Below are 25,097 nucleotides of genomic sequence, written 5' to 3' on the forward strand. Positions count from 1 at the left end.
CATCTCATCCCTCCCGCTTCTCACGTTCTACCAAGGCTGGCAGGAGGAGCTGGGGATGTGTGTAGCTCCAGTTGGCAGTGTGCAAGTTACTGGTGGAGCAGTTGTAGTAGTAGGGGCCACATCTGCCCCTTCAAGTACAGAGCAGGGCCAAGGAAGGGGAAGAGAGTGGAAAAAACAACACACGGTGGGGTAAAGTCCTGTTTCTACTGCCCTAATCTGGCACCAGCTAGATTCTAGCTCAGTGGTTCTCAATCAGGGTGATGCTAAACTCCTAAATGATGTAAGGAGACCCTCAGACTAAAAAGGCTGAGAAACACTGCACTATACACATTTGCTGCTCAATAGTAAGATATCAAATGGATTAGATTCTGGCAAAAATTAAATGTGGTATTTGTAAGTCCCTCGAACAAGTCTTGGACAAAAGAGATAGCATTAGTAATATTAATGAAAATTGCAGTTTCAGGATGAAACTTCAGCGTAGTAGAGAAGGGCAAAGCACGGTGCCAGAACCTATTAGGAAAAAAAAAGGTGGCTTTCTAAAGTCATTAATTCCTCAGTAATATTTTCTAAAAATATTTTTTATTTTGATACTTAAGTCTGAACAGTTCGGTGCGGAAACAAACTTTCTCCTGACCTGGCTTAATTCTGAAGTGGCAGCAACACTGCATAAAACCTAGAAAGTAACACTAAATGAGCTTTTCTTTTCCCAAGCAAAATTAAGTTTATAAAGAAGTGAAACAACATAAACAGTAAAAGCTAAGTAATGCTTTAAAAATTCACATCATCATAATCTACAATAGTATTACCAAAAGTAGATGAGACAATGGAAGATACTTGCTTTTAATCTCTCAAGGCCAGGAAAACCACAATAAGAACAGACAAAGAGAATGCAAGGTCAGATAAAAAGTTTTCATTAACATTTATGGACTTAGAACATAGTTATTTTCTTCCTCCAATGACTTGGATCCCTCAAGAAATGTTTTATTTCAAATCTCAGCAACTTGAAGAGGAAAATGTCACAAAGCATTATCATTAAAACTAAAATTTTCAGACGTGTTCAACTAATCATATGCCCTTCTTGACATTTATTGCCAAATTTTCCAAAATGTGGAGGTCAGTGCAAGTCCTCAGCATCTCTGAAAAATCAGGTGCAGTAGATCAGACATTAGTACTAAGAACTTGGTGTATATGAACTTATTAAATATATGAAATGTTGCCATCTCTTGCAATTTAACTACAGGTATTCCAACATTTGAAATTGTTCTTAAAACCCCAATTGTGAATAAATGAATAGCCCTTGTGGTTTTGGAAAAAAGTTTTTTTTTAAAAATGGAGTGTAAATGTTCAGAAGATAAAAGCAAATAAAAATAAATATATTTTTTAAAAAACACATCTTTAAGATGCTCATGATCTTTGAGCACTTGAGGTTATAGCAGTTAGAACATCCTTATAGATAAGCTAACAGACGAGCAAACTGAAGTATATCTATACTCTTAAAATGTAAGCAAAGAAGAAATGCATTCTCCTTATCCTTATCCTCAAACACCGTGAGAGTTGTAGAGAAAGTAAAAATAGTCCATGCAGGAGCTGTAGCTCTAGCCTACGCATTCCAAGTATGTCCATTAAGACAATGACCAGTATCTTAGCTGCCCATTAATTCTGTATTAAGTAAATTAAGTGACAAGGAAAAGCAAAAACAAACAAAACAAAAAAACCCACCACCACAGAAGCTTTGGAGGGAAAAGCATAACAATACAAAAAGAGCAGCCTGCCTCACTTTAGCTAATTACACAGTCAAAACGCCCAAGGCTGAATTGATTCAACCTTTGCAGGTTTTTCTAAACTGCCTAGATTGAACCAAGAAGCAAGTGAACTGACATTCACTTTGCATAATGGAAAGGCAGCCAGATCCGTGCAGTGGCCCATAACAGTAGCTGGAGAGCACTAGAGCAGGCCTCCGGGCCTGCCAGCCACTGCAAAGCACCCCAAGCCCAGCCATTCCCCCAGTCATGCCCTCTCCTCAGCCTCAGACCAGCAGAGTGGGCATGGGGGGAATCCCTCCCTGGCTTCCAGCTCAGGTTGGGAGGAGTAAAGCCAGGGCTGGGTGATCCATCCAGCATGGGCAGGGGAAGTAAAGACCCCACTGCAGGCTTCCCCTCTGCCCCTGTTGAGCACAGCTCGGCTGGGAGTCCAGAGTCAGGCGGGGCTGGGAGGACAGCCCACAGTAGGGGCTTTACTCCCCCAACCTGAGCTGGAAGCCAGGAGTTGGGCCAATCACCCAGCCACACACTGTTCTTGGCCAGCAAGCCAACTGAGGAAGGAATGGACTGTGCCTGGCACGCGTAGGGAGAAGCCTGCAGTTGGGACTTTACTCCCCCCACCTGAGCTGGCCACCAGCAGCTGGGCTGATCACCTGGCTATACCGCCTCCTCAGCCAGCAGGACAGCTGTGGGTGGGGAAAAACAGCCTCCCCCACCTGCCTGGCTCTGGACCCCCACTGGGCTGTTCCTGGCAGAAGTGGAATGCAGGGGGAAGCCCATAGTAGGGGCTTTACTCTCTGCCCAAGCTGTGAGCCAGGCCAATCCCCCAGGGAAAAGGAGGGGGCAGGGGCAGGGCCAGGGGAATCAGCCTGGCTCCCAGCTGCAAGGGATGGAAGAGCCCACGTGACAGCTGTGGGCAGGGCCTGCCCTGCTCCACTGGAGCTGAGAGCACAGCCAGGGCTGCACAGCATCCTAGGATGCTAGAGGACTGTAAATTAACTTGAATCAGGAAGGGAGCTAGGACAAAATTTCCACGAACCAGTTTGACCTAAATCAGTTAAGTCTGCAACTACATCCACACAGGTTTATCTTAAGCCAGTTTCAGCCATTTTGAAAGTGGCTTAAATGCACTGAACCTCTGTTCTGTTACAGCAGGGGCGGGCAATTATTTTGGGCAGAGGGCCGCTGAGTTTTGACAAGCCATCAAGGGCCGCATGACAGGTAGCCAGTGGCAGATAAATATTAATTTTCTAAATTTTTTAGGGGGCTGGATAGAATAGTATGGCAGGCTGCATCTGGCCCATAAGCCGCATTTTGCCCACCCCTGTTACAGGTTTAAATTGGTTACCGATCACTTAAGCCGGTTTGTGTGTAATTTCTGTCCCTAGCTTTCATATTCACAACTGCTCCAAATTTAAAGGTCAATTTGGTAGCCAAAACTCCCTAAAGAGACAGTCATTAAAATGAAAGAAAGGCCTTTAGTTCTAACAATTGCAGACAAATACAGTTGATGCCCATTTACCTCATAGGATAAGAAGTAGCAGAGAAAGAATGGTTTGTAGCTTTAGTGCACTCAAACTATCTTGCTGAGCAGGTGTCCAATCTCTGCTCCTAGAGGTGAATTTAACATCTTATTTGGATGTATACAACTATTCCTGTCAAAGATTCCTACAGTGTTTATGTTGCCCATAACTGTACCTAATTAACTGCTACATACGTTCTCACATAAGGAAAAACTGGTGAAAAAAAGTGAGAACTAGAACTGAAAATGAGCTAACCAGTTTAAACCCTCTTGAAACCTCGATTGATCACTTTGGGAGACCATGTAGCTATTACACAACCCTCCGTTTTCCAGATTCACTCATGCAAGGGTCTTGCTACCCATACAGCATAACTTTTTCCTATATGCAACACACAGCTGGGACAACACCAAGACAGAAGTAAGTGCCACCTTTAAGGGCCTATCAGTATTCTTGTTGTTATGTCCTTATAAACAGAGGAGGTTATAACTTGTCTGTATAGCTTTAGTTCATTTGTTTTCAGCCTTTTTAGACATGAGAGGCTCCTTGGAAAGCACCAGCTCTTTGGTTTTCACTCATTTTTTTAACCACAGAAAAATAGTAGAGCAATTTTTCTCTTGCAAAGAACTTGGAAAGATCACAGCAGGTCAAAATATTTTTGACACTATGGATTCCTATTTGGAAACTCTGTTTATCTTGTAAATCAAGTTTGCACACCTAACAGTGCTAACATTGTCCGGCACCCCACAGCATCCGTAAAAGATTTCAAGGCACCCAAGGATGCCACAGCACCCTGGTAGTAATCACTGCTTTAGTTCCTCCCCTGCCCCACTCCACATAGGAGGCACTCAGACAAGATTTTTTTTTTCCCCTAAAGTGCCTCAAAATATTCAGTTTGATATACTTTTCAAATGTAATTTGGGGGACTATGCATTTTTATAAAACAATATGCTCACTAAACTCTAACAAAGTACCTGTCACCAGAGGATCATAAATTGGGGGTTGGACCAGATGATCCATGGTGACTCACCCTTCAAAGCCTATCATCCACTCTCCTCCTTATAAAGAAAGTGTCATGCAGCCATCATAAAGGTAGATATTTTTGGAGGCCTAAAGTGACAGACTATAGCCTTTTAAAAACAGATTTTTTGCAACACAGTGAAAGATTATCATTTTATCGTGTAAACAAACCAGAGAGTGAAGGTTCTAGTACTGTGCATGGGAGTACATTAACCATATTTTAAAATAATGTCTGCATGTAAACCTTTCATGCAACATAACCTAATTTATACAACCTCTTTCAAAGCTACTGCCAGTCACCTACAGTTTAATAGGATTTAAAGACATTAACGTGCTCAAATAAATGATAAGCCTTCTTGAAAATCCTGTAACAGACACAAATGAAAGTTAAATTAATATAAATCATTCTGGAAACTGTATTAAAAAATATAAGCAATTTAAAATTTGGCCTATGTATGGAAACTTTTGGACAACTTCTCCTTAAAATCTGTCTTTATCAAAAACAACTTAATATTTTTCTGCCTCATAGGTAATAAAGGCCACTGGTCAATTATTTTTTTTCCCCCCCAAGATAGCAAAAAGTACAAGACCTTAGCAGTTATTTAAAGATAACTCATGCAAGTTAGATCTTGATTAAGCTTGTGACAGAAAATACTTGCTCATGATAAAAACTACTTCCTCTTTGAAGCATATAGTGTTAAACAGTGAAACCTGAGCAATTTCAGTTTCAAGATATTAAGAAACCAATACTTAAGAAATCAATGCTAGTATTCTAAAATTTAAAAAAAAAATCATAACATTATACAATGAAGGAAAAACAAAACTATTTGAAGGATTCTATATTTATAGTAATCTTAGAATTTAATTCTAACTGAAAGAGATCAGAGGAAATTATTATTCTGCCTAGTCAGTTTCTTTACTTTGTGCATTTGACAATACTTAAGAACAGTTCTACTTATATCTCATATTAGTTGTATGAAGATACTGCAAACACTGCTCTGGAGGGAGCACATGTGCACTCTCCTCTGAAGTCCCTGCTAGAGGATGTTCATGAGTACCAAAAGCCACAAGACTTCTATAAAAATGCAACAGCAAACAAGCATGTACATAGCACCCTGGGGAGGAAGGAAAGAAACTGAGGGAGTGTTTTTTGCATTCTAGTTTAAGGCTTGTCAAACAGATCCTCATGTCGGCAAGCAAGCTGAAAGCCCCTTTTAAAAATCTCTTAGAAATGTGTTTAAAAAAATTCTAAAAGTGCTATTTGGAAAGTGATTTTCCACACATTCTATTTTTAATATTATTTTTAAAGTAAAAAATTGTTCCAATTAGATTGCCTCCATATCACAATACTAGATAATTAAAAATGAAATAATTCTATATTTACAGACTGTGGGTCAAATCCTCATTTCTGACATTCTCATTAACTCACATATGTGCAATAGCAATCCACACAGAAGGAAGACACCAATTCCCCAGGCTGAAGAACAACTCTGCAGGATCAGGTGCTGAAGGATTCCTTTAGCTGTGGACAAAGCGGGCACGTCCACACATGATGTGGATGTTTGGTTCCCCGGGGACAACAAGCAGTGGCACACCTTTTGTCGCCACTACTTGTCCCAGGGGAATGCCTGGGCACACAAGTTACTCCAGGGGCAGTAGGGGAGGCTGGGGCCAGCAGCCTTGGCTGGGAGCCTCCCCAGGCTGCAGCAGTGGCGATTCTTCCACGTAGGGCCTGGCTGGCAGCCACAGGGGTCAAAAGACCCTCCATGAGGGTTTTCAGGAGTCAAAAAACCCTCTGTGCTGCTCCACTGCAGCACGGAGAACATCTGAATGTCCAGTACATGGCACCACCGCACACAGTCACGTTCATCTGAATGCGGCCAGTGGTTCTATACTAAAGATCGTGAGATATGGCAGTATATAGCTCCACAGCAAAGAGATTTAAATACCCATGATGCTAGAACCCAGCCTGCACAGGCTACCTCTAACAGCAGTAAGATAAATCATACTGGTTCCACTGAACATAATAGATTTTTCAGACACAAAGGAGGGCAGCACTTTTTCTCATCTGTCTGATGCATCCCTAGGATTCTTTTAAAGCATTTTTTCTGTTTTATAGAGATTAGTTATTTGTTTGCCAGATTTATGGAATTATATATAAAGGAACACTGACAGTTTCCCCAAGTATCTAAAACAGCTTTGGGAAATATCTTTTCTTTACAATAAAGTGAGCAGAGATGCACCACCAAAACACCTCAAATTATAAAATGTACAATGTCTTACAGAATTCCAGGATCTTGGTCCCATCTATTCCCTTGCCCAGAGCTTACTTACATTCTAATATAATAAAAACCTTAGTGAGTCTCTCTGTCTGTAACACTTTATTCACACTCTGATTGGTCGTCTTGGCAGCCAATCTAAGTGCTCTGCACAGACAGACGCACATGGCAGAGCACCACCAGGGACTGAGGAGCTGGAGCAGGGGGGCAAGGCCAGCAATGCTGGCCTCGCCCCTCCCCTGCTCCTTGGAAGCAGCAGTGGCACAACGTGCTGGCAGGACAGCACTGGCCTCACCCCGCAACTCCGGCCTCACTACTGCATCCAAGGGGTGGCCACATACCCCCAGCAAACAGACAGGAGAGGGGGATGGGGGGATACCACGTGGCTGGAGGTGGAGCGGTGGCACCGCAGGACACTGAGTGGCAAAACTCTGTCCCTGCCCCCCCCCCAAACTTCATGACGGGCAATTTGCTAGTGTTGGTTATATAAAGGAAAGTCCCATTCAACATTACACATATTGTACACCTTTGTATATTGTTGCACATTTGCTGTCTGTACTATACAGAAACAGCACAGGACAGTGGCTCTTCAACACTTACAAGGGTGAGAGTTTTTTAAAATATGGTATACTTTGGCTTTAATACTTACAGAAAAGATAGCCAAGAGACACAATAGTTATATGTACCCACACACAGGTAATAGTCATTGAGGCTATAATTAGACTAAAATTAAGAGAAAAAAGTAGACCAATAAGCAGATGTATTTTATCTAATACTATCAACCAATCAGGCTACAGAAATATGTGCATCTTACATAGAAAGTAGTGGGCGTACTACCTTCTACAAAAGTAAGGTATGAAAAAGCAAGATTTATAAAATAAAAACTTTAAAGTCCCAAACCTGCAGGGCTCTGGAACTGTGTGCACAAAGTTAAATAAATAGAAAGATTTTCTGAGCCCAAGGAGAATAACTAAAATTAAACACCACCTTCCCCCTACCCCACACACACTTTCTTTTTCCCTCTCTGCCTCACCCCCTTCATAATCTTTAACTTACCTGGTCTCTTTCTGGCTTTTTCATGTCCTAGTTGTCCTAGATCATTACAACCACATGTATAAACAGTCCCATCGTCCAGGACAAAAACAGTATGCCTGAGTCCACATCCTACATCTCTCACTTTTTTATTTAGGAAAAAGTCACTTTTTCTGGGTTCTAAAACAACCTCTTCATCAATTCCACCCAATCCAAGTTGTCCAAAGGATGCATTTCCCCAACACAACATGTTGACAGGTCTTTTGATGAAAACAATCTTCCAGTTTCACGTCAAAAATATCCCTTCTGTATCACTGTTCAGGGAAAAGTCATAAGTTCAGTACTATTCTAAAGGAAATATTTTTTTAAATGCTATAAACTTTAAAAGCATGTTATAAAGCACATCCTTTAAAAACCAACTGTATAAAATAAAATCATAATAAACATATTCATTGGTAAACATTTCACTCCTTTGATTTTTTTTGTAATTAACACTGAACTACAGCACAGATCTCGCACTGTGATTAATCCAGGTAGAGTGCTGTCCCAAGATATGGACCTCCTTAGATTTCACTGGCCTGAAAGGCAAGGAGCTCTCTAACAGAAATTACACAATTTAAATCTAATCTGATGAATAATTCCACATATTTCATTCCCTCATTTCATGTTCATCTATGCTTCTTGCTTTCTAACTGGACCTCACCTTCTTACTAACTGGGCTTAGTAAACATTTGTAGACAAGACAAAGCTACATTTCTCTCCTTTTTGGTTTCCAATTTGGCACAAAGCATTTGTGATATTTCTAGAAGGCCAGTTCACATAAGGTGGAGTCTCCCCTTATTTCAAAACATTCTCAATTTAAGAGCACCAGAAACTTTCATCCAAGATCACTGTGATCAAAACAGCATAACTAAACAATGGGAACTGGATATAAATACATTATATAGAGTCATAGAAAATTAGAGTTGGAAGGGACCTCAGAATGTCATCTAGTCCAATGGTTCTCAACCTTTTTTGTACCAATGTTTTTTGTAAACATTGATGGCCAGTCCCGACCCAGTGCCCCTCACTCCCAAACTGCTGCCCCCCTGGCCCCACTCCCCCAGTGTGCAGGGCATGGGGTGGGATACCCAAGCAGTCCCTCACAGGCTGGTGCTCAGCCAGCCTGCAAGGGAAAAGTCACAGTTTGTTCTCGCGACCCACTTTTGGGTTGTGACCCACAGGTTGAGAAACTATTTAAGACAACCCCCTGCTCAAAGCAGGACCATCCTCAGCTAGATCATCCCAGTCAAGGTTTTGTCTACCCAGGTCTTAAAAACCTCTGGGGATGAAGATTCAATTCGTGTACAATTCACATGTGTACAAATTTCCATTCTGAAAGATGGTAACATGCTTCATAATCTACATAAAAGCATGCATCCAGCACAAAAGCTGCTGACATGCAGCCAGCAACTAGCACGTGGAAACAAGGAGGGTGAAACCACAGATGAAAACAACAGAACTTGGTTTTAAGTCCCAAGTCCTGAAGAGGAAGTTTCAAGTTCTTCTTATAAACAGGCCGGTGCAGGGAGGCTTTCCGGACTGTGTCTACCTCGAAGGGGAACCCGGGTCATTATCTCCTACCAGGCTCGAAGACGTACCAGACGAAGCAGCCTTGAGTTAAGACATAGTGACACAAACGCAACCTTCACGCATCCGTGCAGCGGGGTCCGCCCTGCAAGAGGGGAAGGCAGCAGAGAGGTGAGGCCGCCGGGGCCGCATCCCCGCGTCTGGGCTCCTCGCGAGCAGCGGGAAGAGGCGGACGTACTGCCACGGCTGATCCTGCCCCTTGGCTGGCAACGAAGCCTCCAGAGGAGCGGCTGCAAAGGCAGCGCCCTGCGGCCCCGGCTCGGGGCGGACGATCAGGGCCGGGCGAGGCCCGCGGGGGCAAAGCGGGGCCGGGCGTTTCCCGGGCGCTGCAGCCCCGCGGCCGGACCACGCGCGAGGGGGGCGGGGGCGGGAACGTGCCGCGGCCCCTCCCGGCGGCTGAGGCCGAGGCCGGGGCGGCAGCGGGGACGTGACTCAGCCCAGCCAGGCCCAGGCCCTGTGTAGTGCCCGGCCTCCCGGCGACCGGCTCCAGGCCCAGACGGGCGGCGGCGGCCCCGGCACGCGCGCACTCACCGAGGCGGGGACGGGACGGGGCGGGGGGTGGCGGCCGGGGCGGGCGACGGAGCTGCGGCCGCGGCAGCGACACCGGGGCCCAGGGCCGCGCGCGAGCGGCGAGAAGTGACAGGCCCGGCAGCGCAGGCGCACGCGGCTCCCCGGCCTGCGGGGCGGGGCTGCACCGGCTCCGCCCGGCCCGGCCCGGCCCGGCTCGGCCCAGCCCAGCTGGAGTCGGGAAGGTTCGAGTCGCGTTGTTTTTCACTTTTGGTCAAAAAAAATGAGAGCTGCCTTGGCAGACACAGATCCACGTCCAGCCGCAGCTTGTGCAGCTCCTACGGCCATGCCGCGGCTGCCCTCCCCGAGCTATTCCAGCTAGGACATTTTCGAGGCGTTGGTTTGTAGCGACTGGTCCCACTGTGTGAAAATGATGAAACAAGGAATAGAATACTTCTTGGCGCTCAAGTGACCTTTTGGCAGACCCGGACACGGGCACGGGCAAAGCGGCCGGCCGCCCGGGGCGCGGACAGAAAAAGGGCCCGAAAATGGGGGTGGGAATGACAATTGCAACAAAAAAAAGTTTGGATATTGCATATATATGCAGGACTGGCAATGTTATCAATTAAGAACGAACTATTTAAAGACATTGATACCACAGATGTGATAAAGAGTCTTGCAACAAAAAATCATTATCCCTGGGAAGTTTGCCCCATACTCAAAGTTGGCCCGGGGCAGCCAGGAGTCTCAGTACAGGTGGGCATTGCCATTTGGTTGCGCTGTGTCCCAGAGCGAGGCAGGCCTGTGGCAGAAGAGCATCCCTGATCACTGGCAGAAGGCTCCTGGTACAGAAAACAAATAACTTCCCCACTAAGCACTGAAGAAAATGAAGAGATTTCTCTTTTCTGAATCTGAATAGGATTAGCTTGAAGCACATTCTTCAATTCTAGTCCAACCTATTGATGTCAACAAATGTGCTCTGAGGCAAAGAGGTGAAAACTAGCTGGATGTTGGCCCATTTTCTGTTTACCGTGTTTTCCTGCATCCTGTTTTTTTTTCTTTGTTAATGTTAATAAACTTGTTTAAATAAGTTTATTCACTGTTTTGCCTAGTGAGCATTTTGTAAATAAAATATTGTGCCTAGTTTGGTCCACTTCAGAGACAACATAAAGCAGCAGCCCAGGCAGGAACTGAGGAGATGTCCTGTTTTCAGGAGATAACAGAAATGTGTGTTGGCAGAATCATGCAGTTCCTGTAAACAGTTATATCAGAAAGAGACTTGTTATGGCCCCTCCTAGTGCTTTTGGAAGTCTTCAGTGCTGATGAGGAATAAGTGCTCAAAACTTATCCGAATTCTGTAGGTGTGTGCAGTTTGTCACAATGCCTGTCAACTCATTAAACTTATTTGATGTACATAGTCTTTATTTTGTTGTTACACAAGCTGACTGTAGAGAGATACAAATACCTGCCATGGATGTAACTGCTGCTGTCATCAGTATAAATTATGTCACATTTCCAGCTCATCAATCATAAATTAAGCCTAATACAAATTCTCTACTGCTGCACCACTATTTTTTATAAATTCAAAGTCTCGCCTTTATTTCACCTATGTTGAGGTGCAGAAGTGAGGAGGAAACTCAGCTTTATATATTCTTCCCTTTTACACAATCCATGGAAATGTCCACAGTCCATGGGAGGCAATAAAAAGTATCCACAGAACATCAGTTCTTGTTAACTTGCATTATCCTGAGCCACTACACAGTGAACTCTTCTGAGGGCATCCATAGTATAGTACAGTGGAGGCAGAGTGTAAGATACAGATTTCCCTGGATTGCTAAGAGTCTGGGGATGCTCAGGGGTGTAGGGGGCTTAATCTATAGCCACTTCCAAAAGTGAGGAATCCTACTCTGTTAATGGGATTACTCAGAAAATTCTACAAGGAGAAATGGATGCTTTTTTTCTCTTCATTTAGGTAACAATCTGGCCTTGAGTTACTCGCATAGTTCTAAGCTATATTCTGGGTGAGCTAAAATATCATCTGGTATACTAAGCATATATATCAAATGCATTTTCAGTAGGAGCAACAATAAGTACAAGTGATATGTTGAATTACTAAACACAAACTTGCCTGAGTTTTGTATGATTTGCTTGCCAAACTCCATGGAACTGACACTCTTTTCCATGGGAAGATGAGAACTAAACTGTATTTGAAGAGCACGGAATGAGGGAGCATCTCTAATGCAAACCCTCTTTTTCTTAGCAGCTTGCAAGAGCTCCAGCCTTCATGGGCTCAGTGACTCAAGAAGTCAACAGGACCAGGCTCTAGGCCAGTGGTTCTCAACCCATGGTCTGCGGGCCACATGCAACCCAACCAGCACATTGCTGTGGATCACGTGACATTCTGTTAACACATTTTTTAAATGGATACACAGGAAGCAAGTTGTGTGGATTGTTGTGATGAAGTTCACATATAAAAAGTAAAGTGAGATGACTACAAATCCAATTCAAGCCAGGATGATGATTTAACACTTTCAGGGTAATAATGACATAGATGTCTCGTTTAAAGAAAAATATGACTGATTCACCTTTCTCCACTTCTTAAGATAGAAAACTAACAGTATTCAATTAAATGAAACAGTGGTTTCTGTCTATCATCATATCTTCTCTTTCTTTCTTTCCCCTTTTCAAGTTATGCTTGAATGTCCCCTTTTCAAGTTATGTCTTTAATGCTCACCCTATTATTTTTGCTTCAGTACATGATATGAGACCACATGGATGTTAAAAGATTCACACCATGAAGCAAGCTTTAAATATGAAGACTCATTGTGTAATGTGTCTTGTGACCAGTGTGTGGAGATGTGTCCATGTATTTGAAAATAAACTATATTACTACACTTGGTTAAATTACAACAAGGGAAATTCTCACTGTAAACTTGTATTGAGAAAGAAGAGTTGCATATGAAAATGCATTAACATGAATTTAGGCAGACAAGGTTCCTTGGGTGAATTTGATATCTTTTATTAGACCGACCCAAATGGTTGGAGAATAGTTATTAAGCAAGCTTTCGGGTTCAAAAACCCTTCGTCAGGCTAAGGACGCTGCAGCAGTTGCTGCGTGCTCTTCCTGGATGGAATGAAAAGTAAAACTTTTACAGCGTCCTTAGCCTGACGAAGGGTTTTTGAACCCGAAAGCTTGCTTAATAACTATTCTCCAACCATTTGGGTCGGTCTAATAAAAGATATCAAATTCACCCAAGGAACCTTGTCTGCCTATATTCTTAGACCAACACGGCTACAACCTAAACCCCTTAACATGAATTTATCACATATGTCACCTCTCCTGCATTATATGCATTATTGTTTCTTAAAAACAAATTATGATGTCAATGTTGGAGTGCCTCAGAATTTCCATATAATATGCTGTCATGAAATATTACTAAGAAATTATTTGAGTTTATGCTGGAACACAGCAAAGGCAATATTTTTAGCTTGGTATACTGGTCATCTTGAGAGCTTTTCCTTTCTTGGGCCGTATGGTTCACCACTTTTTACTGAGCTGCTAATGGTTTTCTCTGAATAAAGAGGACTCAGTAAAGCCCGATAGTACTAGTTCTTTCAAAGGCATTATTTCCCTAGCCTCTTCATTTCAGATTGAACTTTCACAAGCAGAACTGGTAAACAACACCCCAAAAACCTATACTAGGGCTTTGTGGAGAGTGTGGTTAGTGAAGGAGGCAGATAGATGTACATGCCCATTCCATTAGCATGGAAGTTTATTGTTATATTTGCATAGCTGTCTGATTCTTAGTTATAAATGAACAGGAAACTATCTTCAGCTACAGTTTTGTTACTAAAATAGTATGTTTGGGTATAGCACAGTTGTCTTTATATATAGTACTTCAAAGTAATTATCTGTCCAAGCAATTTTCAGAGGTTAACAAAATCAGTCATGCTACTGAAAGATAGGTATATTTTGCTTTATTGATGGAAAATAGTATTTAGGTAATATATTTACCTAAATGTCATCCTCAGATTGTGCAAAAATGCTATCTAAACTTTATGTAAAATGAATACAGGGAAAGACAGACCATGTGAATCCTGTATCATAAGTCAGTCTTCATTTAAAGAAGCAGAACATTCAAAACCAAAATTCAATTTTCTCCTGGTAATCCTCTTTTTTCATTTTTACACATTAATTCCACATTTCAAAACTATTTTACATTCTGGCATGTCACACTGTTACAGGGAATAGAAATCAAAAGTGAAGTGTCAGCATTTTGTTATGAGACATTATTAGCTGAAATGAAAAATCTATGTATAACAACACTTTGTTTGAATGAGATAAGGAAAAAGCATTAAAATGAAACTAGTTACAAACAAGAAATTCAAAGATATTTTTCCAGTTTACTTTTGTGATTTTAAATGGTAGTGTATATAGTTAAGAGCATGTCTTATAATATCAGTCTTATGTGGTGTTCACTTTTATAGTAACAACTGTATAGAAGCTAAAATACTAATATGTTTGTCAGTAGTATGGACCCTTAACCAACTTTACTGAAGTGTAATGAAAAATAAAATTTGTGACCTGTTTTGAAGATGCAAAACATTGTATAAATGCTAAATCCAAAAAATGAAAATATGGATGACTAACTTTATAGATCTAAGTACAGTAAGTGACCTGATTTTTGGAGATGGTGACCAGTGGCAGTTCCCAACAAAATCTATGGTAACTACAGGTGATCAGCAGCTGTTAAATATCAGGTAAATTATTTTAATACTTAAATATGGATTTAGCTGTCTAATTACCATATTCTCTACCATACTCAATTGAAGTAGGAAAGTGACTCATCATAATGCTGGTATGCATAATCTTTGGTTTCTGTCCAACACAGCATCAAATATAATTTTGATTTCCACGGTGTGCCAGCTCTAAGAGACAGGTGCCACACTTACCCATCCTCAGTACGGTTCAGAAATTATTCTGCAAGTATCATATCTCATTCATTTCAGTGAGAAGTAAGGTATTAGTCAACATATGTATGTCAGAATCCAGACTCTGTATAAACTAAAACCTGCCATGCACCCCCTTCATTTCCCCCTACAGCACAAAATAAGCAGCAATGAAATGACATAGAGTGAAGGGTAGAAAAACTACTAAAAACAGTGTCAGGTGATTATGGATCGTATGCATCACAAAGTAGAGAAAAGAACCAGATAACTTTTCTGTAGCCCCATAGCCATGTGAAAAACAGCTACTTCTCTCCAAAGTATGTAGGAAAAGCCACCAACAAATGTGCAATGTCTCCTACAGGTTGGTGCTGAAGGTTCTGAACATTCCTTAGCATCCCAGGCATGTAGTCAGGCATGCCCATTTACTTATAAGATATGCTGTCTGCCTGTTCAATGATGTTTGTTACTATTGTATGAATGTTTTATATTAATAGAGATGTAAGACAAGAGCTAAATGAACACCAGAATATTCCTGTACAACAGTTTTTTAACCAAATCTTTGTTGCCAGAGTGGTTAATGGTATGGGATGCTAGGACACCAATTATAATGAAATTAAAATAACCTCTTGGTTTCTTCTTTAAGTATTACATACCAATTTTTAATTTTTTAAGATGTAGTCCTATCAAAATATAATATCAATAATTGAGTCAGTGTTGCCCTACAGAAACCAATTTGAGAACACACTGAATCTCAGCTTATTAAATAGCAGCTCCAAGTGGTGCCACATGCTGCTTATTCTGATATGACACCATGTCTTTCCATGGCAGGATGATGAAGCACCCTAAAATTAGCCCTATTACTACTTCGCAAGTAGGAAAGCAGCAGCCTGCAGTGAGGGGACAAAGAGTCACAAAGAGACACAGGGCAGGAAGGACCTGGAATTGAGGCTCTCACACAGGCAGGTCACACCACTTTATGGTGAGCAGAGTTGGCTTCTTTACAGATTTCCATGATGGATTGTTTTAGTAGAATTCATTATCCCAAAATGCTTTGGGGAGGAGTTGGATGACCTGATTGTGAAAGCAGAAGGGAAGGTGTTGGTGTAAACAGAAAAAGGAGAATGTATTCTCCCAGATGAACGGGAGAAGCAGGGAGAAGAGTCTCACTGTGAAGGAAAAGGATGGTCTCTTCTCTAAGGCAGTAGGCATGGGGGTTAATCTGAAAGAATGAACAGACCACACTATGTTGCACTGGATAGGACAGAACTGGGGTTAAGGGAAAAGGAAAGAAATAGCTTGGAAACTGGAGATAGAACAATATCACCTTGTTTCTCCCTTATTCCAGACTGAATATTTCTGACATTTGTCCACTTCTTCCACTCAGACAGCAAAACATTTTCCAGGAGCTAAAGGCCTTATTTCTATGAGGAATATTCAGTTAAGGAGAGACAGTCCTTTAAGAATGTGGGAATGTGCATGTGTAGTGGGTGAAGAGGGGCAGAACAGAGACAGAGACAATGAGGTGGAAGATTAAAATGGGTGGTTAGCTTGCTGGACCAGAGGTGAAAGGGCATATGACCAGTAAAAGTGGACCTGCAGATGGGGAAAACAGCTTGTGAAGGAACATTTGACTACTACAGGGTCAGAAAGATACAGTGAAATGCATGATGGGCAGATTGGCAATGAAAAAAGAGAGACAAAATATAGGATTTTAAAGTAGTCTTAGGAATTGAAGATCTCAGCCCTTCACTAGCTGAAATAACCTGTATCCATGCAATTATCAGGACATACTAACTCATTTTTTTGTTTCTCTGGTAGTAGGCTGGGGAAAAAAGTCAGGAATAAATAAGTAGGACCAAAAATATTTAAATTGAGTTCCACTGTTCTTGCCTGATGTTGTCTCTAAAAGATTATCTGCCAGTAAGAATCCTGTTCTTCAGTTCATTCTGATTACTGTAAGGTTGGTAGTAAATGAAGTTTCCAGTTTTCATGATTTAATTAAAGATGAGCTACATAACTTTGCCTCCATTACTGAAATCTACTGGGGCATGATACTGCAGAATCTATTTTGGTGTAGTCAGTGCCTGCCAGGTATTTGGTACAGCATGGTCTGAAAAGGGACTATCATAGATGAAGTATAGTCATGCTGTTTGCACTGGATCGCATACGCTGTGTTCACATTAGATGAGAATCCTGGAATGGGAGTTATAGATTGCTGTGGAGGAGCATCACAACCGGCAGCAGTTCCTGACTTGCACAGAACTTTAACCCTAAATTTTCTCTGTGTTCTGTGATTTAAAGATCAACGTTAATATTGGATTAATGTGGCTTTACATCATTTACTTTGTCTTTGGTGGAAAAAATGAAGCTGTAGAGGCAACACGACTAGGACCACAAAACAAATGTGCAGAAGACTGAATGAGAGCTGCTGTCCTTATACTCTTGGAGGTCTTCCATTCAAACCATCTATCAAGTGTAACTTTTTGATAGGTATGATTGTACACTAATAATATTTTATTCCTATGAAATTAGAACTGGCAACAATTTTTAGTGCTGATTTTTCACAGAACAGTCAGGTCATTAGTAACTTCCTAAGTTTTCTGTTTGTTTGTTTTTTCTTGGAAATCTTAATACAATGTTTGGTTTTATTTCAAAATGTGAACATATGAAATACAAAAGGTTTACGTGCTCAACATTTCAAGTCAAGCCTGAAGAAATTTAAGCCAAAGTAACTTTACTACTTCCCAGGAGAAGCTGTAGAACAGCTGGGTTCAGCAAACCTCCATCATCCTACTTGTGTTTTCTTCTTGGATGGGAACAAGTTTCCAGTGGCTTGCCAACTACCTCTGATAGTTGGTAGACCTTCTTGTTATTTACTATGTCAGCAAGCCACTGAGGAGCCACCAAGCATGAGCATTAACCCCCTCCCAGAAAGAATGATATTTCAAGTGACAGCTGGTAGTCTTTCTTGGGGTGTGCACATGGTTTGCTGTGTGGAGCAACATAGAGATGCTTCCTGCTTGCTGACAGGGACCTAGGGTAGAAATATGATCTGTAGACTTTTATAAGCATTATTTTAAGGGATGCCCCAGGGATCAGGTCTCTGACACTCAGAGACATGCCATTTTTCTGACTGGCTCCCCACTCTCAAACTGCATCATAGTAATTTTTGCTCACTCACTTGAGTAGTTTTCTGCAAACATTCTCAGTTTGAAATTCAAGATTCTCCTTCAAAATTTCAAAATTTGTAAAGCTACACAACTTTCAAAGACTATTCTATCTAATTTGATGATTTTTTTCCAATAAATGTGAAAAATTCCATAGAGCAAATATTGTATACTAATAAAACTGGGCCACACATAGCATTAGGCAAAACTTTAACAGACAATGTAAATAGTTTGAACGAAAATTTTCGTGTAACTTCATTTTTTTAAATCAAAAGTGTGAAACCAAAATTATTTGGTGTCTTTGAAACATTGACTGTTTTATAATAAATATATTAGTCATTAGGATGAAATACTATTCCACCTATTAGGCATCTAAGCAGACTTAGGAACCTAAGTGTGATTCTATTCCCTATTCAAGTCTCCAAAAAATCCTTTAATACATATATTTTTGTAACACATTGTCTGAAATGAGATTAAATATTACCCTTCAGACTGAGTCATAAAAAACCCAGCAAGGAGAAAGACCCACTCACCTTTTTTATTAGCAGTTTTTAGTGACTCAAGCAAAGTGGAACAGAGTTGCACATAGGTGCCCAAGTCCACCAATATTCCTAATAGCTTGGATAAAATCTGCTCATTAAGGGTGCAGACAGACATGCAAGTCCCTGCATTAACTCATGGTGCTCTACATAAAGTGCCATGAGTTCAAATGCACCCCTGCCCCCAACAGACATTCACGTGTTGGTCAGGGGGGAGGGTGGATGCAGAAGCCCAGGGACCCTGCCTGCAATGAAGGAGTCATCCCTCTCCCCCAGTTCCAGTGCTGTCTGTGGGAAGAGAGGGAGAAGGGAGGGAGAGCAAGCTGCGGGCTAGGGTTTGCCTGACCTGAGCTGGAGGGTGTAGCCTGGAGGGGGCTGCAAGGTTGGGGGGCTCCAATCCACCCCCCACCCCATTCCAGTTCATGTTGGACAAACCTCAGCCTGCAGTTTGCTCTCTCTTCCCTCTCCCCCGTCCCTTCCTGCAGGCAGCCCAGCCCCAATCGCACCACAAATAAATCCTAGGCAGCACAAGTTCCCTAAGGCATTCCAAAGTGGAGCACCTTCATCTGATCCCTCATTTGATGAGGGTTAACTAGTTGCACAATCAGCCACTTTTAAAGAATTCTGCAGTCGAGCATGTGTGTCACAGCATGGCTGAAGAGCGCCTTCAGGGGGCCAATTGCGTGACAAATATATCTTCTGTCTGTGCCCTATGAGCCCCAGCCCCTGAGAAATAGCCAGCTGATGACTTTTATAAACTTGGCCTCTAGGTAGGGTTTGCAAATACTATGAGCTTCTAAACAGTCAGTTCATGATCATTCTGAATTTATTTGGCTTTTCTACTGAGTTTATAATAGCCATGAGTATTGAAATAGTCTGTTTATAACTGCAATAATCCCCAGTGGCTTCTCTGCACAATTTATAATAGATACAAACCTAGAAATAGCCTATTTGTAACTATTATAGAGTCAACCTTTCCAATGAGTTCATATACAGCTTTGATCTCTGAACACAAGATTCTTATGAAGTTACAATGTTTGCATACATACTAACAGTTTGTGACATTTTAATTGCCTAAAATATTATTTTATGTTTAATTACAAAGGACCAAGGTTTTGAGTCTTTACACATGCAGTCCTTGCTACTCAGTGTCTTCACTGTTAATTTTGACTAAATAAGAACTTCACTATTGGGTCCAATAATTCTAAAATACTTTCTTTCAGTGTTTCTTGATCACTTCTTCCTTCCCCTCAAGCATAGCAAAAGAAAATAAATGTCATTTGACAAATAAGGCAGACAAGGTTCCTTGGGTGAATTTGATATCTTTTATTAGACCAACCCAAATGGTTGGAGAATAGTTATTAAGCAAGCTTTTGGGTTCAAAAACCCTTCGTCAAGCACGCAGCAACTGCTGCAGTGTCCTTAGCCTGACGAAGGGTTTTTGAACCCGAAAGCTTGCTTAATAACTATTCTCCAACCATTTGGGTTGGTCTAATAAAAGATATCAAATTCACCCAAGGAACCTTGTCTGCCTATATCCTTAGACCAACACGGCTACAACCTAAACCCATTTGACAAATAAATAATTCAATATATACATATATAAAAGGGACATAAATCCATACCTTTGGTTGAAATTATAAATGTTAGGAGATTATCAGACAAGAATACTAAAGGGTTAAGTGTGTAGTGATATGTTACTTAAACACCACAGGAACATTATAGTTTTTAAAACAACATAAACATATCTTTAATATTATATACATAAGCCTAGATCAGCCCACCTAATTCAGAATCCACAGCAGAGGAGCCTTCTGTGCATGACTGTCTTCAGATACAGGCATAAAGGAGTGGAGTTTTATCTCTAAAACCACCCCCAGCAAAAATAAAGGTTGTCACCTGTGCTCCAGAGACTGGTTATTGAACAGAGGAACTGGTTCATATTTGGCTCAAGGCAGCAGTCATTAACAACTACTGGTTGCTTGGTGGTTTGTTTAAAACGATTTTGTGGTTTCATTTCAGAACCTAATAAAGAACATACATCCTCAACTCTCTCAACACACACTAGGTATGCATGTAGTTGGTATAGCTGCACTCCTCAGGATAGACCAAACAACAGTTCTATACTACTCCTAGAGTGTTCATTATCCCTCTAGGTCAAAGATATGCTACTTATTTGTTGTTAAACAAATATTTTGGGCACATATTCATTCATATCTTTAAAGTGCTTTTGTTTTCAAAGCATTGCACTCTGAAAATTTTGCCCGTGGTGTTTTGTAAGTTTTTATCAACTCTCACAATTTTTTAAAATTTATTCCGACTTACATCATTGGATAAAAAAATAATGCTTTATTGTTCGTAACTGAAATTTCAGTTTCTTCTTGAATATCAATCAGTAGCTAGAAGACTGAGCAGGGGTTGGTATTTAGTTAAAATACAGGGCTGGGTTCTATCACATTTTGACATAAATGATAGCAAATTGTTTTATGCTAAAAGTCAGTTTAAAATTAAAATGAAAAATAAGGTTTAAATGTAAGATTAAAAGAAGGAAGATGACTCAGTGGCCTGAGGAAGGAAGAAGAGAGTTCCAGACACATGAGACAGCACAAAGGGAAGACTGACAGCATCATAGGGAGGGGGTAGTAAGTTGATCATAGGGAAAAGATGTAATAGGGTGACACAGAAGGCTCCTGGTAAAAGTGTAAACTAGCTCTCAACTCCTATCACCTAATAAGAAACTTGTTTAAAGTTAATATACTTGTTAAGCTATGTTGGTTCACAGAATGACTTGGTATAAAGGAGGAAAATATTAAATTCCATAGGACTTCTGCAAGTGGAGGGAGGTTCATTGTTCTCTAGTTTTGTTTAGTTTTCTTTTATTTTCAGATTTGTGTTTTCTATATGATTAGTAAGAAAGGCAAGATTCAAAGCAGTGGTGATGCATAGGGGTTGCACGGGGGTGCACATGCACCCCCTGAGAGTGCTGGTGCACCCCTTGACAGCCAGCACTCCCCGCTTAGACGATGGGCAGGTGGGGCAGGCGGGATTGCTGATGCCCACCCTGCGAGCACCAGCCAGGGAGTGGGGGCACCAGGAGAAGTGCTGCTGGCACTTTCAGGAGCACCGCTGGCACTTCTAGGTGCCCTGCTCGCGCTTCCGGGTTGGCACAACCAGCTGCAGAGGGGACCGCCCCCGGTCACCGAGATTGTCCGTGGGGGGACCCAGTCACCCATGAGTCAAAGTCTTTCCACTGATTTAACTGATTTTAGATCAGCCTCTAAGAGACAGTAATCTCTGCTAGCTCTTCATCTAGGACAGTAGGGGGGCAACCTTTTTGACAGGCATGATACAAAGTTGCCATGCACTCTCCCCAAATGCAACTCTGAGACTCCTCTACCTGATCAACTGCTCTGCTTTCTGTTCCTTACCTTAACTGCCACTGTGTTTCCCATCCCTTTCCTGATCTGCCACATCATAGTATCATAGTGCTTATGGTCAGAAGGGACCTAAACAGATCAACAGGTCCAACCACCTGCCCTGGAAAGGAACAGGTGCCAGGGTCATATCATCCCAGCCAAATATCTGTCCATGCCACACGAAAAGGCTGCCTCTAACAGTTGGTGGCACACATGCCTCTGGCTGGCCACCCCGATCTAGGGTATGTGTTGGGGGGGGGGCTGTGGGAGTGGGCAGGGGTTGGGGGGCTGGAGGAGCAGGCAGGGGATAGGGCCTGGCCAGGGTCCCCCCATGGTCCCTCCCCCCTCATCCAGCCCCCCCTGCCCACCCCTACTTATCAGCTCCGAGTCCGGCTCCAGCTCCCTACTGCAGCAGGGACTGCCCGAATCATCAAAGCTCTCCGAATCTTTTCTGAATATTCGGAGAGCTTCAAGTCTATTCAGACCTTTTTATTGGTGCCCTGATTCGATTTGTATTTGGAAATTCGGCCACTGAATTGGGCCAAATCTCCTCCAAATCAATTCAGCACCTGAATCTTTGCACAGCCCTAATATTTACTTTACCACTAGAGTAATGCTGGCAGCCCCTTTAGACCACTTGCCAAGTGTGTGTACGGTACCATTTTAAATCAGGGGACTGGTTTCCCTTTGTGACCTATCCAATCAATTGGTGAGGGAATGCTGGAGCAGTTGCCCCAGGCCCTATACGTACCAGTGTGGTGGGAATTAGAACAAATGGTAGCCTGGGGCATCATTGAGGAATCACAGAGCCCCTAGAGAAGTCCCTTGTGGTGGTACCAAAACCCAACGGGGCCATCTAACTCTGTCAGTTTTAGAAAGGTAAACACCATCTCCTTGTTCAATGCTTTTCCAATGCATGACATCAAAGAAATGTTAGAGGGGATAGGACAGGCCAAAGTAGGACAAAGAGTGTGGGGGCCAAGAGGGGACCAAGGATCGGGAATCCTCGGGAACGCTAGCTGGGGTTGCGGCTGCGATCCTGTGACGGGCAGATGGGTACTCTCTATCACCGGAGCGGAATTAGGCACAAACGAGACACGTATCAGTTGGAAAAACAGAGATAGCTTTACTTACACTGTAGAGTCGTATACAGTGCAGGCAAGAAGTGACTTCACACTTCAATCGTAGTTGCAACAATTCTAATTTCTAGTCGCTAATCGAGGAGCTCTTGTAGACCAGGTAGCTCGGGTCTAACTCAGGCATGCAACACGGAGGATACGTCATAAGGCTTCGACGACGGGGAGTCGTTGGCAGGTGATCAAACTGCCGGAGTTCCACTCCAGGGGAAATAGCAGAGTTCTCCAACTAGGGCGGAAACGCCCCTAGCCTTTTATACGGCTAGCAAGCCAATTGCCAGCTGCCACGTGGGAATAATTTAACATCGGCCAATCGTGTTATGCAAATCTGCATATCCTCAGCAGGAACTCTATCCACGCCGGAACTCTTCACCATGCTGAGGATTACCGTGCCTTGTGCTGGAAAGTTCCACTGTGTCGAGGCACTGATCCAAATCAGCTCTGACAAAAGAGAAGACTGCATTTGAAACCCCCTTGGGCCTATACCAGTTCATGCACATGCCCTTTGGTCTGCATGGGGCTGCTGACTCATTCCAAAGGTTAACGGACAAGAATAGTTAGTCCATCAAGAATATGCAGTGGAACATAGCCCATCAAGAATATGCGGCCGAAAACTCTGGACTGATGAGATGAGCTTTGGTCCTACAACCCTTTTGTTTCTCTGTAGAACACCAACCAGGATGGCCAACCATTTCTGCCAACTTCCTCTCAAGTCTGAAAGATGTTTGACAGCCAATGGTGATGGAAATGGATAAGGAGAACTGTGTTGGAGTAGTGTGTCCAGTTTTGGGCGCTGCACTTCAAGAGGGCCACGGAGAATCTGGAGAGGGTTCAGAGGAGGGCCACTCGCATGATTAGTGGTCTCTGTGAAAGACCCTACGAGGACAGGTGGAGGGATCTGGATCTCTTCAGCCTTTACAAAAGATGGCTATGGGGTGACCTTGTAGCCGCCTACAAGTTTATCTGGGGAGGACAGCAGGGAATTGGGGATACGCTATTTACCAGAGTTCTCCAGGGAGTAACTAGGAATAATGGGTGCAAACTCGTGGAGAATAGATTTAGGTTAGACATTAGGAAGAATTTTTTTTACAGTAAGGGTGGCCAGAGTCTGGAATGGACTTCCAAGAGAGGTAGTTTTATCACCTAACTTGGAGGTCTTCAAGAGGAGTCACCTGGCTGAGGTCGTCTGACCTCGGTCCTCTTTCCTGCCAGGGGCAGGGGGTCAGACACAATAATCCATTGGGTCCCTTCCAACTCTAGAATCTATGAATCTATAAATCAATGTAGCCTTTGAGGCAGGACTATTTTGTACCAAGCTAAATAAATCCTCCTTTTCCTTGTTGTTTACAAATATTTGTAAATTGTTAACATGCCCTTCTCCAATCTCTCCTAACCCTACTTAGCCAATAAGATCTGCACAAAGCGTAAGCTGGTATGACTGAAAGCCATAAATATGACAGATACTGAATATGGTTGGGCGGCAAGCAACGATAAGAATCTGTAAAATTGTGGACAGAGATCTATGTCCCAGAATGCCCCTATCCCATTCTAGCATTCTAGCATTACATCTGGCAGTTAAAGCATTCTGCTAAGGGTGGTGTCCTACTAACTCCTGTTTTGACTTCTAGATTATTAAATCCTGTGTACTACTGTGTATCCCGCTGGAATTAGCTTCTCCTAGAGCTCTGCTGCCTGTAACCGGTGACAAGGTCTTTGATGACCCAAAACTCTAACCATTCTATTTTTGGTTACTTTAACAAGACTGCTTGGTTTCCACTATTGGTGGAACTGCCCCAAACCCTGCCAGCTGCCTGATCCTTGTGTTTTTAATATGCATTGTCCTTCAAAGCCTTAAAAAAAACCCTTGAAACTCAGCATACATAACAAGAAAATGAAACATGAGTGTTTTCAAGTGCTGAGGGCACCTGTATTCTATATAAACTGTAGATTTGTAATCAGTGCAGCACTCTAAAGTCACCTCACACAGCAGGCAGCCATGTCCAACAATCTTCCTTTTGTTACAGCATGAGGTAACCTTCATCAGGCTTTCTCTACAACCACAGCTGTTTCTCTCTCTTACAGATAGATCCTCAGTTAAATTCTTTATGGATTTTAGGACTTCTGTTCAAATGTTATGCATGA

The 25,097-nt window shown here is 42.4% G+C and overlaps 1 protein-coding gene across 4 annotated transcripts in view; it reads right to left on the reverse strand.

Moving 5' to 3' along the window:
- The window catches only part of HERC4 (HECT and RLD domain containing E3 ubiquitin protein ligase 4), a 75,695-nt gene extending 65,816 nt beyond the window's left edge, over positions 1-9,879 (reverse strand). Inside the window, exons 1-3 of one of the 4 annotated variants that reach the window (XM_059729878.1) lie at positions 9,772-9,876; positions 9,252-9,325; positions 7,636-7,925 (exon numbers count right to left, since the gene is read on the reverse strand). In XM_059729878.1, coding sequence (XP_059585861.1) covers positions 7,636-7,861 — 226 coding nt within the window. In that variant the 5' untranslated portion in view covers positions 7,862-7,925; positions 9,252-9,325; positions 9,772-9,876. Of the gene's footprint in view, positions 1-7,635; positions 7,926-9,251; positions 9,741-9,771 lie in introns of those variants that run through there. The other 3 variants (XM_059729880.1, XM_059729879.1, XM_006260067.4) reach the window with 3 other exon arrangements.
- Positions 9,880-25,097: the final 15,218 nt, after the last annotated feature.

The sequence above is a fragment of the Alligator mississippiensis genome, chromosome 6 (assembly GCF_030867095.1).
Source record: "Alligator mississippiensis isolate rAllMis1 chromosome 6, rAllMis1, whole genome shotgun sequence".
Lineage (NCBI taxonomy): Eukaryota > Metazoa > Chordata > Crocodylia > Alligatoridae > Alligator > Alligator mississippiensis.